General features: G+C 47.8%; 1 protein-coding gene across 1 annotated transcript in view; it reads left to right on the top strand.

Annotated features, from left to right (window-relative positions):
* The window catches only part of POLN (DNA polymerase nu), a 197,903-nt gene that overhangs the window by 13,030 nt on the left and 170,896 nt on the right, over window positions 1-13,977 (top strand). Inside the window, exon 3 of the mRNA XM_030563754.1 lies at window positions 2,604-2,710. Within this exon, the coding sequence (XP_030419614.1) occupies window positions 2,604-2,710 (107 nt within the window). The remainder of the gene's footprint in view (window positions 1-2,603; window positions 2,711-13,977) is intronic.

Raw genomic sequence — 13,977 nt, 5'->3', positions numbered from 1 at the left:
TGACCTCTTGGTTTTTTTTTCAACATGTCAGGCTCTCCTGGTTTTAAAAGACGTGGCTCCTGCAAAGAGGCCATGCCACGCTCAAGCGGACATTCACTCTGTGTCTTGGAAAGACGCACATTCCACCCAAGTGCACCCACTGTAACAACTTGAAGGCGAAGGTCCAGTGCGACCGAGACCTGCACCTGAAAATTATCCTTATGGAGAAATCTCTTCTACCGGGATTGGAGAAGGGCATACCTAAACCTTCTCCCAAGTGTTTCCATCCCAGTTGGAACTGACCACAGACTTTCATCCATCATGATCACTACAGATGCCTCCCTATTGGGTTGGGTAGCACACCTCAACCACCACACAATACAAGGAAGGCAACATATCAACCTTCTAGAACTCAGAGCAGTATAGAATGCCAGCCTTTACTTCCTACTGCTCATAAGAAACAAATCAATCCGAATAATGACAGACAATATCATATGCAGGTTTTACATCAACAGACAAGGCAGGGCCCAATTGCATGGAAGCGATGAAACTGTGGAACTGGTGCATCCAGCATCACATCAACATCTCCGCTTCACATCTACCGGGATGTCCAAATACTACAGCTGATACACAAGGTAGATGATTTTCACAGGACCACAAATGGGAACTGAACTTGACAATATTCCATCTATGGGGATTCCCGTCTATCAACCTATTTGCCACAACACAGAACTGCAAATGCCCTCTCTTTTGCTCCAGAGTGATGCTTGGCCCCCATGCTCTGGGGAATGCTTTCCTGATTCGGTGGAACAAGACTCTTTTATGTATGCATTCCCACTAATCCCACTAATACACAGGGTCCTACGCAAGGTCAGGGACAACAAAGCCAACATTATCTTAATTGCCCCAGCACATATCCAGGCAGAACTGGTACCCTTATCTGCTGTGCATCAGTCTGTCCTCCACAGACTCTCCAATGAGAACAGACCTCCTATCCCAATGACAGTCAGATCCTCCATCCAGAGCTGCAGAAGCTCCATCTCAAAGCGTGGCTCCTCCATGGTTCCAAGTTAGCCTGTTCGGAACAGATCAAACACATTGCTGAACAGCAGGTGGGATTCCACACGCAATATGTTTCTTCAAAGTGTAAATGTTTGTCCATATGGTGTCTCCATAAAGGGCTCACTCCCTGCACTGCATCCCTTCCTATAGTGCTGGACTATCTGGTAGAGCTCAAGAACTTGGGGCTATCGTTCAGCTCTATAAAAGTGCATCTCACAGCAATTAATGCTTCCCACGATAAAATCAAAGGATTCTCGGCATTTACACATCCAAACACTTTTTGTCATGGGGCTTCAGAACCTTCACCCTGAAGTAAACACTCCCATGCCCATGTGGGATCTGAAGCTAGTGCTCTGGGGCCTCATGAGGCCTCCTTTGAACCCCTTGCTACCTGCTTTTTACTACACATGTCAGTGAGGGTAGCATTCCTAGTATCACATCGGCTAGAAGAGTGAGTGAAAGAAATGCAAATTTGAGTCACTGAAATATTTATTTATTTATTTCATTTCATAAATCACCTAGACTCTTTGTCTCCACAACTGAATGATCCAAAGGTGCCGCTATATCCAATAATGACTTTCCAAGTGGATATGGATTGTATTTGATCATGCTACCAAACCCAGAACATAGAAGTCCCTGCCAGAGTCTGGTCACAGTCTACTTGACCCATGTCAACAACCTGTGGCATTCCTGCATAATGTACCCATTCTGGATATTTGTAAAGCGATCACATGGGCCTCAGACCATAACTTTGCCAAGCATTATGCCATTACACAAGTCCCCAGGGCGGATGCCATACTAGGCCTTACTGTCCTCTCCGCTGCTACCATGCACATAACTCCAAAATCCCAACTGTAGTGGGTACTGCTCTACATTCACCTCGAGTGGAGCACCCACAGGGACAGCACTTGAAGAAGTAGAGAAAGTTACTCACCTTGTGCAGTAACTGAGGTTCTTTGAGATGTGTGTGTCCCTGTGGATGCTCCACTACCCACCCTCCTCCGCTCTATTTGGAGTTTAAAAAAAGAGAACTCTACGGTAGAGCAGGAACTGAGGGAGTCATGCTGTGCACGCGCTGAACAGACTCCAACGATGCCACGAGACAGCAGCTGTGCATGCGCAGCCTGGCTAAACATTGCTATCGAAGATCTCCAGTCAAAGGCGCTGGGACGCACCGTCACCTGGAGTGGAGCACCCACAGGGACACACATCTCAAAGAACCTCAGTTACTGCACAAGGTTCTCTTATGAAAGCATATCAACTAAGTGGTTGTAATTTGAAAACCATAATTTAGAAAAAAAAAATTAACTTAGTAAAATGAAAATACAATCTTGTTTTCCTATTCATTGCTCAGCAGAAGCAATGGGGAGGGAGAGGGAAACATTTATTTCTAACCTCCGATAGCCTATTTGTACAAGAAGTAAGAATCCTTATTTGTTTTAACTAAATAAGTGATATTAATTCATGTTCAACAGAAATGTACATAATGTAAATTTTGCATTCAGTAATATGAAACGATAAAATGAAATGCTCGGTGAATTTATTTTTATATCCTTATACAGGGAAATACTATTTCAAATACTACACTGTACTGTTATTTGCTTCAATGCAAAGGATTTTTTGAGAACACTGCTTCATGTTTTTGGTGATGATATTAACTGGAAACAAGGTAAGATGTTTTGTGCCTAATTATGCAGTCTTTGCATTGGCAAAACTCCCATTGAAACCAATGTATAAGTGATAATAAATATTCTTTATTAAAACATTTATACAGTGACATTAATAGTGTAACATGTAATTTTAAAGACAGAATCACACATCAGAACTGACACTTACCCACTCTTTCTGGATCGGGGCTCACAGACTTGTGTGCTGCTCTGCCCAGATCGCAGGCCATTTGCTGCTCTGCCCTGACTATAGGCAGGAGTCATAGACTGGTTGGTGCCTCGCTCTGCTTGAGGATCTGGGGCTCAGAGACTCATTTGCTGCTCTGCCTGGACTGCAGGCCAGCATAGGCTGTGCAGTGCTCTGCTAATTCCCTGACAGTGAGCAATGCCCAGTGACATAGTGAGGCAAAGTGGCTTCCCACTGACCCAGAGTGGGAGGGACTACTGCTAATCAACTACACAACCCTAAATATCTGACTGCCAGAGGCTGGGAGGGGAATATAGGAGTAAATTTCTCCAAAATTGTCCTGTTCTCTATATTCCTTCTGAAGTTCTGGTACCTGCCATTGTTAGAGACAGGATACTGGGCTATATGGACCATTGGTCTGACCCAGTATGGCAGTCCTTATCATTTTGGAAGTCTCCATGATTCTTCTTTGAATAGTGTCATGATGGGTGCTCCACTGTAGATATATATGTGTCCCTGTGCTGCTGATCAGAGAATTTTGGTAGTAGTATCCATTCAGTCTGCGCATGCACTGCTCCTCGCCTGCCACGAGACTATCCAGCGTGCCTGGGCGAACCCTCCTCAGTTCCTTCTCCACCATCCCTGGCTAGAGATGGAGCTGGAGCTGTTTGTTCACAGATTAACTCTTTTAGAATTGCTAATTTTAAGCTTCCCTTGACTCTGTGGTACAGAAGGAATAGAGGAGGGTTTGCCTGTGCATGCTGGCTAACCTTATGGTAGGTGAGGAGCAGCACATGCACATGTGGAATGGACACTGCTACTAAAGTTGTCCGATCAGCAGAGCAAGGATGCAGACCCATGTACAGTGGAGCAACCACAGAGGGACACATCTCAAAGAACCCTCATTACCGCACAAGGTGAGTAACTTCTTTCCCTTGGTATGGTTCCTTTGTTCTTCTAAGATTGGAAAATCTATGGATTCATGGAAAACTCTCCTCATATATTTTAGTCTTTAAGCATAGGAATCCAGGTAATATAACTTTCTAAGAGAAAGGATAACCTGTAATTGTGCTTCTTGGAAGATGTCTTCTGACCGGATTCCTACTCATCCACCTGTCCCCTAACAGTTGAGAAGGAGGCAATATTTTTCAAAAGATAATTCTTTTTTTCTGATGGACTCCCCCTATCTTATAAAGATTTATTGACTGTTAGTTACACTTAGAATTTAGGGATAACTCCACTTCCCTTTCTTGAAGGAACTACAGTGGAATGATCCAGGCAGTACTGAGGCATTAGTATTGGTTTCAGAACAGGGCTAAACTGCCTGGGCTTCAAAAACCCCAACTCATTGAGATTTAGGGGGTTCCAACTTTTTTTGTGCTAAGGAGTGGAACCAGAAGAATAGGAATCTGGTCAAACAATACAGTCAGACAGGTAGTATTACAAGTAAGTAATTGTCTCTTCACTAACTCGGCTCTGAATTATTGGTATCACCCAATTTATACCTCTAATTTAAATTCTCTACCTTTTTAAAAACATCTCTTCCCAGGAACTCAACAAAAGTCTGAGTCATAAAGTGTTGACTGTAATTTAGATTTTAGTTTTATTGTCATAGGAACATGTCTACAAAAAAGATGGAAAAATGCTACTTTGCAAAACCATTTTTTAGTCTTTTGCTATAATGTAAATGAAATTGAAATATTCTTCTTTGAGTGCTTTCTTATGTCCATTCTGTGTTAGGTGTGTGCACACCGTGTGCGCTGTTGCCAGCAATTTTTCGCTCAGTGGTATCCATTGGGCTGGCTCTAGCACCCTCTGTTGCTGTGCGCTTATGCGCTGGTAAAAAGGGCACCACCAGCCACAGACACTTTCAATTCCTTCTTAGCGCAGATGACAGTTGCTTGAATGACTTCTTGCTTTGGCAAGGCTTCTTCCCAGTAGTTTTTGGACTATAACCCTTAGTTTATCATAGTTTAGAGTATATAGTTATTGTGATTAGTGTTAGTGTATATAGTTACTGTAAATAGTCCCTATCATCAAGGGACATCTTCACTCCAGGCATGCCTCAGTCCCCGGGCTTCAAACCTTGTGTCTCCTGTGGCAAACCTGTGCCCGTGAGCAATCCGCACTCCAGCTGCTTGAAGTGCTTGGGGGAAACTCATGTGAAGGACAAATGCCAGATCTGTAAGGACTTCAGATCCCATACTAAAAACGACAGACACATCAGGTTGATGACTATCATCATGGAAGCTGCCCTCATACCTGCCTCAGAGCCAAGCCGCTCTGTTTTGGCACTGAGCGCTTCGGTGTTTGTGCAAAGTGCTCCTCCGGAACCAAGCTCTTCCTGGTACCATTCAACATCTCTGGTGCTGCAGAAAAAGCACAAAAAATAGCGCCCCCGCAGAGGGTGCTCACTGTTGCAGAAGAAGGACAAGTGGTGGAGAAGGAATCATGGTGAGACCCATGCCACACTTCCACTCCTAGCATCATGATGGCACCGTCAACTCCGCCCAGAGCATTGAGTCTGGTGTGGTACTCTCTGCTCACACCCGGAAGCCACAGTGGCACCAGCAGTCTGACTGTCCCGTCGACCCCAGAGACTTTTCAAATATCCAAGGATTTACGGTCTCTCCTGGTCTCCCTGTTCAACTCTGATGGGACACCTGCTATCTCCAGTGACTGGAAGGAGCAAGGACCATCAAGCTCCTTCCTGGCACTGGGCCCTCCAGCACTCTCTAGAGGCAAGCCATCCCTGACCCTGATGTCCCTACCATCTCTGGTCTGCCACAGGTCCCCCAGCACCTGGAGGCAGAGGCAGGTACCACAGTGCCATGGTCTTTGAGAGAAGACTCCTTTTCCAAGTCTGAAAGGGAACCCTATGTGCAACCTCAGGGTCACCACCAATACCCAGCCTACATGCCACTGGACTTCTGTACTGGTCCCCCAGCTGGCACCAGACCAGCAGGTCACTGGCCGATACAGTGGCCTTACTGAACCTCTGGGGCTTTCCCCTCATACTGGGTCTTCTCTTCCATTGTCTCTCTTACTCGGTGGTTTTCAAGAGCCCGGTTTCTGCTTCTTCCTGCCTGGCACGGCACCCCAACTCTGCTACCAATCCAGGTGCTGACATCCAGGATATGGCTCCTGTGGATGTCATTGAGGCTGAGGAAGAGGAAGGAGCCCCTCCTCCAGTGCAAACTGCCTCCTCCTCCTCCCCAAATGAGGCTGCCATGGGACCCAATAGCCTTCAGGGCCCAGCAGTGAACCTGGGACTGGAGATTGAAGAACTTAAGGAAACACCACACAGCCTTATTGACATTCTACCTACAGCAGCTCTCTCCAAAGTGGCCTTACCGATCAGTGAGGCTGTGATGAGTCCAGTCAAGGCCACATGGCAAACTTTTTCTTCTTGGCCTCCCACCTGAAAGAGGCCAGAAAAGAAGTAGTATGTGCCAGCGAGCAGGTTTGAATATTTATGTAACTCTTCTACCAGGTGGAGCAGGCAGCAACCAGGGCTAGATTCAATATCTAGGGGGTTCCTTTTCAACAGTACAACACAAAATCGGCTCAAGCTCCCACCCAGTAACCTGGGAAACATTATACACCACCTCTCAGTGCCAATGAGAGGCAATACTTCCCCATTCACAAGCACAGAGTCTGAGTGTAGAAGAGAAAAGGTAATGAAAGGAGGGAAGTCACCCAACATTAATTAGGGAAAATGCCACCAGCAAGATTCATAATCATAAAACTGTGAGCAGGACACCCACCTCAGAGTGCATGGGGCAGTGTCTTCTACCTCATGTTCTTGAGTTCTACAACCAAAAGTTCTTTACTGTGCCCCCCTCTGCTTCCTCATCGTACCCAACTCACAATTGTTGTTCTTGGTCAGTGAGGACCCAGGCTTCAGAGGTGAATCTGTGTAAGTTCACTTCCCACCCAGGGAAGAAGGCACCTTGCTCCACCATCTGAGCACTTGCTCTGGCTGGCCACCTCGCCAGCCACCGCTCCTCTGCACTGGCTGCCGCTCCTCTCACCAGTCACCTTCTGCCACCTGCCTCTCTGCTGTGACTTTTGTAAGTCAGTCTCTTGAGAGTCCACCCAACCCTTAGTGACTTTCAGCTCTTAGTGAGCAATTAACGTAACAAAAGACTCCTAATGGAGCCTATTTAGCTCTGTCTTTGAACAATGGGGAGGAACAGTTTAAACCAAACTGTGGACCCTTAGGGAGAGTCCACACCTCCTGGCTGGGACACCTGTTACTTTCACAGGGGTCTGACATTTGAGCCCTTGATTTCATCAGTGCCAACTCAGAAAAAAATTGGTGGGTGCTCAGCACCCACCAGCAGCTCCCCTTGGCTCCACCCCACCCCCCTGCTCCTGCTCACCTCCATCTCCTCTGTGAGCCCGCCGCCACGTCCTACTTCTTCCTCCCTCCCTTCCAGCGCTTGTGTAGCAACACAGCTGATTCACAGGGCAGGGAGGGAGGTTACAGGAGGGGGAACGCGGTGCACTGGGGGAAGAGGTGGGGTCGGGGATTTAGGGAAGGATTCCAATAGGGGTAGGGAGGGGCAGAGTTAGGGCGGGGACTTTGGGGATGGGGTTGGAATGGAGGTGGGGCCAGGGGTGGGGATGGGGTGGAGTTGGGCAGGGCCAGGGGCGGGGAAAGGGGTGGGTGGGCACGGGAGCTGAGAAATTTGGCGCCTATGCTTGGTTTAATGAGGTCCTTTCAGCTTAAGGTGACCCTCTCATTTGTGACATAGTAAACACAATTCCTGTGGGTGCTCCATTTCAGGTGTCAGTGCATCCTGGTGCTGCTGATCAGAGATTTTTGATAGCTGTACCTGGTCGGGATACACATGTGCAGTAGCTGTGTTGTGTCATTGGTGCTTCATCAAGTGCTCGTGCGGTCCAGCTCCCTCAGCTCCTTCTCAACCATCCTTGGCTGCAGATGTAGGTTATTTTCTGACACTGCCCTTGGAGCTCCAAGATGCATTTATTGTATGAGTAAAGGGGATGAGTAAAGAGAACAACACTGATGATAACATTTCACTGCCCCTGCATTCAATACCAAAGTGGTTTATAACCTGACACTAGCCAGAGTTGATCACTTTGAGCAACACAGCTCTATCTGTTGGATAGCAAGGCAAAGTAGGTGTGTTCATGTAAATACAGTTTGTTCCTGAAGTCTCTCCCCCTTTCCAACTAGCTGTTGGGAGAGTTCATTCAGACCTTGCTTACACTTTCACTTATACCCCCTGATTGTGTCAGCAGCCAATGAGAGAGACAGGCAGGGCCTGCTGAGCGCTTCCTCCAAACAAAGAGATGCCAAGGACCTGGGCCATGTTGGAAGAAAGGTTTATTCAACGGGTAGCTTTGCTGAGGAGATACAGCTATAATCTGTGGGACTCCTTGTGTAAATTTAAGGACTCACTGCCTCAAAATTCAAGGCAGAAATTCATTGCCCTTTTGGAAGAAGGTAAGACTGTGCCAGGATCTCTCTCCAGGCAGCTCTGGATGCACCTGAGTCGGCAGCCAGGATAATGGCCTCCGCTGTCACCATGAGGTGTTGTTCTTGGCTCCTGTCCTTGGGACTGCCTCACAAAGTCCAACAATCCATCCAGGGCCACCCCTTCGAAGGTTCCTTGTTATTCTCAAAGCATATGGACATGATAATTCACAGCCTGAAGGACTCAAGGGTCAGCCTCCAGGTTTTAGGCCTTTATGCTCTGCTGGCTTCCAGGAAGTACTTTAGGCCCCAGCAGCCTCCTTATTCTTGGCGCCAGAAATTATCAACTATGCTAACCATTCCTGTCCACCTCAATCTCCCAGCCAGGGTCTCAGAGATACTCCGAGGGGCCCAAGCGGACCTTTTGAAGGTGCACCGTCACCACTTCAGATCCGACTTCCCTTTTCCCACAACATTGGACCATTGGGTACTAAGTGCAGTAACAGTTGGCTATACCCTTCAGTTTTGTCCACCCCTCCCTACTAACCACCATCCCTGCCCCTCTTCAGGGACTCTTCTCATGAGCAGCACCTCATCCAAGAGGTGCAATCCCTCCTACAAATGGGGTCGTGGAAGAGGTTCTGCAAGACTTGAGAGGGAAGGGGTTTTACTCCCAATATTTCCGAATCCCAAAATCCGGGATGGGGGAGTGCAGGGCCCTCCAGCCCATTCTGGACCTGCATTGCCTCAACAGATGTCTGCTTCTGCATGGTCTCCATGACCTCTATCGTTCCTTCCTGGATCCAGGGGACTGGTACAGCACCCTCTATTTAAAGGACACATACTTCCACATTTCTGTCTTCCATGGCCACAGAAGATTTCTCAGATTCATTGTGAATCAACACCACTACCAATTCACCGCCCTACCGTTCAGCCTCTCTGCATCCCCTTGGGTTTTCACAAAGTATTTGGTGGTATTAGTGGCCTTGCTTATACGGTGAGGCATACAGGTCTACCCGTACCTCAGCAACTGGCTGATCAAGGGTCAGTCAGAGGCTCAAGTACAGAACAGCATCAGCACTGTCCAGGCCACCTTCTGGGTGCTGGGTCTGCTGATAAATGAACAAAAGCCAACTCTTGTCCCAGTTCAAAGCATAGGATTTATTAGGGACTTGACCTAAGCCATGGCCTTCCTGCCGGAGACCCAATTTCAGACCATATCATTCCTGATAGCCAATCACAGAATATCAGGATTGGAAGGGACCTCAGGAGGTCATCTAGTCCAAACCCCTGCTCAAAGCAGGACCAGTCCCCAAGTAAATCATCCCAGCCAGGGCTTTGTCAAGCCTGATCTTAAAAACCTCTAAGGAAGAAGATTTCCACCACCTCCCTAGGTAACCCATTGCAGTGCTTCACCACCCTCCTAGTGAAAAAGTTTTTTCTAATATCCAACCTAAACCTCCTCCACTGCAACTTGAGACCATTACTCCTTGTTCTGTCATCAGATACCACTGAGAACAGTCTAGATCCATCCTCTTTGGAACCCCCTTTCAGGTAGTTGAACGCAGCTATCAAATCCCCCCTCATTCTTCTCTTCTGCAGATGAAACAATCCCAGTTCCTCAGGGTCTTCTCATAAGTCATGTGATCCAGCCCCCTAATCATTTTTGTTGGCCTCCGCTGGACTCTTTTCAATTTTTCCACATTCTTCTTGTAGTGTGGGGCCCAAAATTGGGCACAGTACTCCACATGAGGCCTCACCAGTGTCAAATAGAGGGGAATGATCACGTCCCTGGATCTGCTGGCAATGCCCCTACTTATACAGCCCAAAATGCCGTTAGCCTTCTTGGCCGCAAGGGCACACTGTTGACTCATATCCAGCTTCTCGTCCACTGTAACCCCTAGGTCCTTTTCTGCAGAACTACTGCCTAGACATTTGGTCCCTAGTCTGTAGCAGTGCATGGGATTCTTCCATCCTAAGTGCAGGATTCCGCACTTGTCCTTCTTGAACCTCATCAGATTCCTTTGGCCCAATCCTCTAATTTGTCTAGGTCCCTCTGTATCCTATCCCTACCCTCCAGTGTAATGTACCACTCCTCCCAGCTTAGTGCCATCTGTAAACTTGCTGAGGGTGCAGTCCATGCTATCATCCAGATCAGTGGTCCCCAACACGGTGCATCTTAATGTGCCCGCGTCCTGGACCCCGGGAGAGCACCCGCCGAAATGCCCCTGAATTTCAGCAGCATTTCGGCAGGGACGCCTCTCGGTGATGATGCTTGTTGCCAACAAGTGATGTCATTGAGAGGCGTCGCCCCCAAATTTTGGTGGGGACGCCTCTCGATGATGCCACTTGCCATTGACAAGTGATGTCATCGAGAGGCATCGCTCCCGAATTTCGATGGGGACGCCTCTCGATGACGTTGCTTGTCGACGGCAAGCGGCATCATCGAGAGGTGTCGCTGCCGAAGTGCCGCCGAAATTCAGAGGCATTTTGGTGGGTGCTTCACCGCCGCAGTGGTCCTTCGTCTGGCGCCTGCCAGATGAAAAGTTTAGGGACCACTGCTCCAGATCATTAATGAAGATATTGAACAAAACCGGCCCCAGGACCGACCCTTGGGGCACTCCACTTGATACAGGCTGCCAACTAGACATGGAGCCATTGATCCACTCCACGTCTAGCCAGCTTTCTGTCCACCTTGTAGTCCAGTCATCCAGCCCATATTTCTTTAACTTGCTGGCAAGAATACTGTGGGAGACTGTATCAAAAGCTTTGCTAAAGTCATGGAATAACACATCTACTGCTTTCCCCTCATCCACAGAGCCAGTTATCTCATCACAGAAGGCAATTAGGTTAGTCAGGCATGACTTGCCCTTGGAGAATCCATGCTGACTGTTCCTGATCACTTTCCTCTCCTCTAAGTGCTTCAGAATTGATTCCTTGAGGATCTGCTCCATGACTTTTCCAGGGACTGAGGAGAGGCTGACTGGCCTGTAGTTCCCTGGATCCTCCTCCTTCCCTTTTTTAAAGATGGACACTACATTAGCCTTTTTCCAATCATCTGGGACCTCCCCCGATCACCATGAGTTTTCAAAGATAATGGCCAATGGCTCTGCAATCACATCCACCAACTCCTTTAGCACCCTTGGATGCAATGCATCCAGCCCCATGCACTTGTGCTCGTCCAGTTTTTCTAAATAGTCCTTAACCACTTCTTTCTCCACAGAGGGCTGGTCACCTCTGTTCGTTAGGTGGAGCCCGTCTCTGCCTAGCACTCCTCCTTCTTGGAACGCCATCCCATGGTCAAAGAATCCAAAGCCTTCTCTCTGACATCACCTACTTAGCCATTCGTTGACTTCCAACAGTCTCTACTCAGGCCTTTTCCTTCCACAGGGAGGATGGACGAGAACACCTCCTGTGGCTCAAACTCCTTTATCCTTGTTCCCAAAGCCACATAGTCTGCAGTGATCCACTCAAGTCATTCTTGGCAGTATCACTGGTGCCCACACTGAGAAGCAGGAAGGGGTAGTGATCAAAGGCTTGATGATTCTCAGCATTCTCTCCATCACATCATGAATCCTAGCTCCTGGCAAGCAGCACACTTCTCAGTTTCCTGGTCAGGACAGCAGGACTTTGTCCCCCTGAGGAGGGAGTCCTTGACCACCACCACCCACTTCCTTCTCTTGGGAGCTGTGGTCATGGTACCCCCATCCCTAGGACAGTGCAGCTCATGCCTTCCCTCCCTTTCCTCAGATGTATCATCTAGTCCACTCTCCGCATTAGTACCTGTGGAGAGAAAATGAAAATGATTGCTCACCTGTATCTGCAATGCTAGTACATGGACACTCCTCTTTCTTCTTCTAGAGGACACATGCTGCCAAATTTCTTCACCGTCCTTCTGTCCCCACTGCGCAGCTTGCTTTGATTCTTTAGAATGTTGTGCCCATAGAAGCATATCCTGACAATGCAATGCAGGGTCCACCCAATTACAACAGCTCGGGTTTGCTGCAAGCTACTGGGGCACATGGCTACATGTATTTACATGGTTCAGCATGCAAGATTGTGCCTCAGACCCCTCCAGATGTGGCTAGTTTCAGTGTTCTCCCCGAGCAGACAACACTTGGACTTGGTGCTCACAATTCCTCCCCTGTCCTTTCCTCCCTTGACTGGTGGAAAGACCCAACATCAGTAATGATGGGGGTGCCCTTTGTTCCCCCACAACTGTCAGTGTCTTTAATCTCAGATGCGTCAGACCTAGAGTGTGAAGCCCATCTCAACAACTTCAGGACTCAGGGCCTCTGATCCCAAGAACTGTCCCTGCACATAAATGTCAGGGATTTCAGGATGGTTCGCTTAGTATGCCAAATGTTCCTTCCCCAGATCTCAGGTGGGGTGGTGCAAGTCCTGACAAACCAATATTGCAACCATGTTCTATATCAGCGATCAGCAACCTTTCAGAAGCGGTGTGCCGAGTCTTCATTTATTCACTCTAATTTAAGATTTCCCCGTGCCAGTAATACATTTTAACGTTTTTAGAAGGTCTCTTTCTATAAGTCTATAATATGTAACTAAATGATTGTTGTATGTAAAGTAAATAAGGTTTTTAAAATGTTTAAGAAGCTTCATTTAAAATTAAACTAAAATGCAGAGCCCCCCGGACTGGTGGCCAGGACCTGGGCAATGTGAGTGCCGCTGAAAACCAGCTCGTGTGCCGCCTTCGGCACCCATGCCATAGGTAGCCTACCCCTGTTCTATATCAACAAGCAGGGAGGGGTTCTTTCTCTGATGCTTTTATGTTCCCATGATCAGAAGATCTCCTATTCTATGCTTTTTTCTCTAATTCCTCTGGTTCACAAGGTCCTCCTAAAAGTCAAGTGGGACATGGCAAGGGTTATTTGAATAGCTCTGGCATGGCCATGTGAACACTGGTTGGCCATGCTCCTGGATCTATTGGTAGCAACTCCACTGTGTCTGGAGCTAATCTCACAAAACCAGGGCTGGTTGTTTCACCTGAACCTCATCTCCTTGCACATAGCTGCATGGATGCTACATGGCTGAACCCAGAATAAATGGCCTGTTTGAAACAGGTTCCTCAGGTCTTGCTAGAACCAGGAAGCCATCCTCTAGGGCTACCAGCTGGTCAAGTGGAAGTGCTTCTCGATATGGGTGTCTCAACAAACTCTCTCTCTCTCTTTTTTCCTTAAGTCTATCTTGGACTACTTGCTGCATTTAAAGCAGCAAGGCCTGACACTTGCATCTATCAAGGTATATTTAGCAGCAATCTCAGCCTCCTTTCCACCAGTGAATGGCTAGTAGGTGTTCTCCCATGCGATGATGGCACATTTTATCAAGGGTTTGGAGAGACTCTATTCTCAGGTCCATGAGCAGATCCCAACATGGGACTTAGCCCTGGTTCTGTCGAGACTCACAGGTCTTCCCTTCGAACCACTAGCATCATGCCCACTGCTGCTTCTCTCTTGGAAGGTTGTCTTCTTGGTGGTGATCACTTCAGCCAGAAGGACCTCTGAAACATAGGCGCCCACGGAGAAAAATTAGCAGGTGCTTAGCAACCATTGACAGCCAATCTACCCTATCTCCCCCCTGTAAGCAGAGTGAGGATGAGCTCTACTCTGACATCT

The sequence above is a fragment of the Gopherus evgoodei genome, chromosome 5, assembly GCF_007399415.2.
Source record: "Gopherus evgoodei ecotype Sinaloan lineage chromosome 5, rGopEvg1_v1.p, whole genome shotgun sequence".
NCBI lineage: Eukaryota > Metazoa > Chordata > Testudines > Testudinidae > Gopherus > Gopherus evgoodei.
The sequence above is the reverse complement of the archived record's forward strand: the minus strand, read 5'-3'. Positions and strand labels throughout refer to the sequence as shown.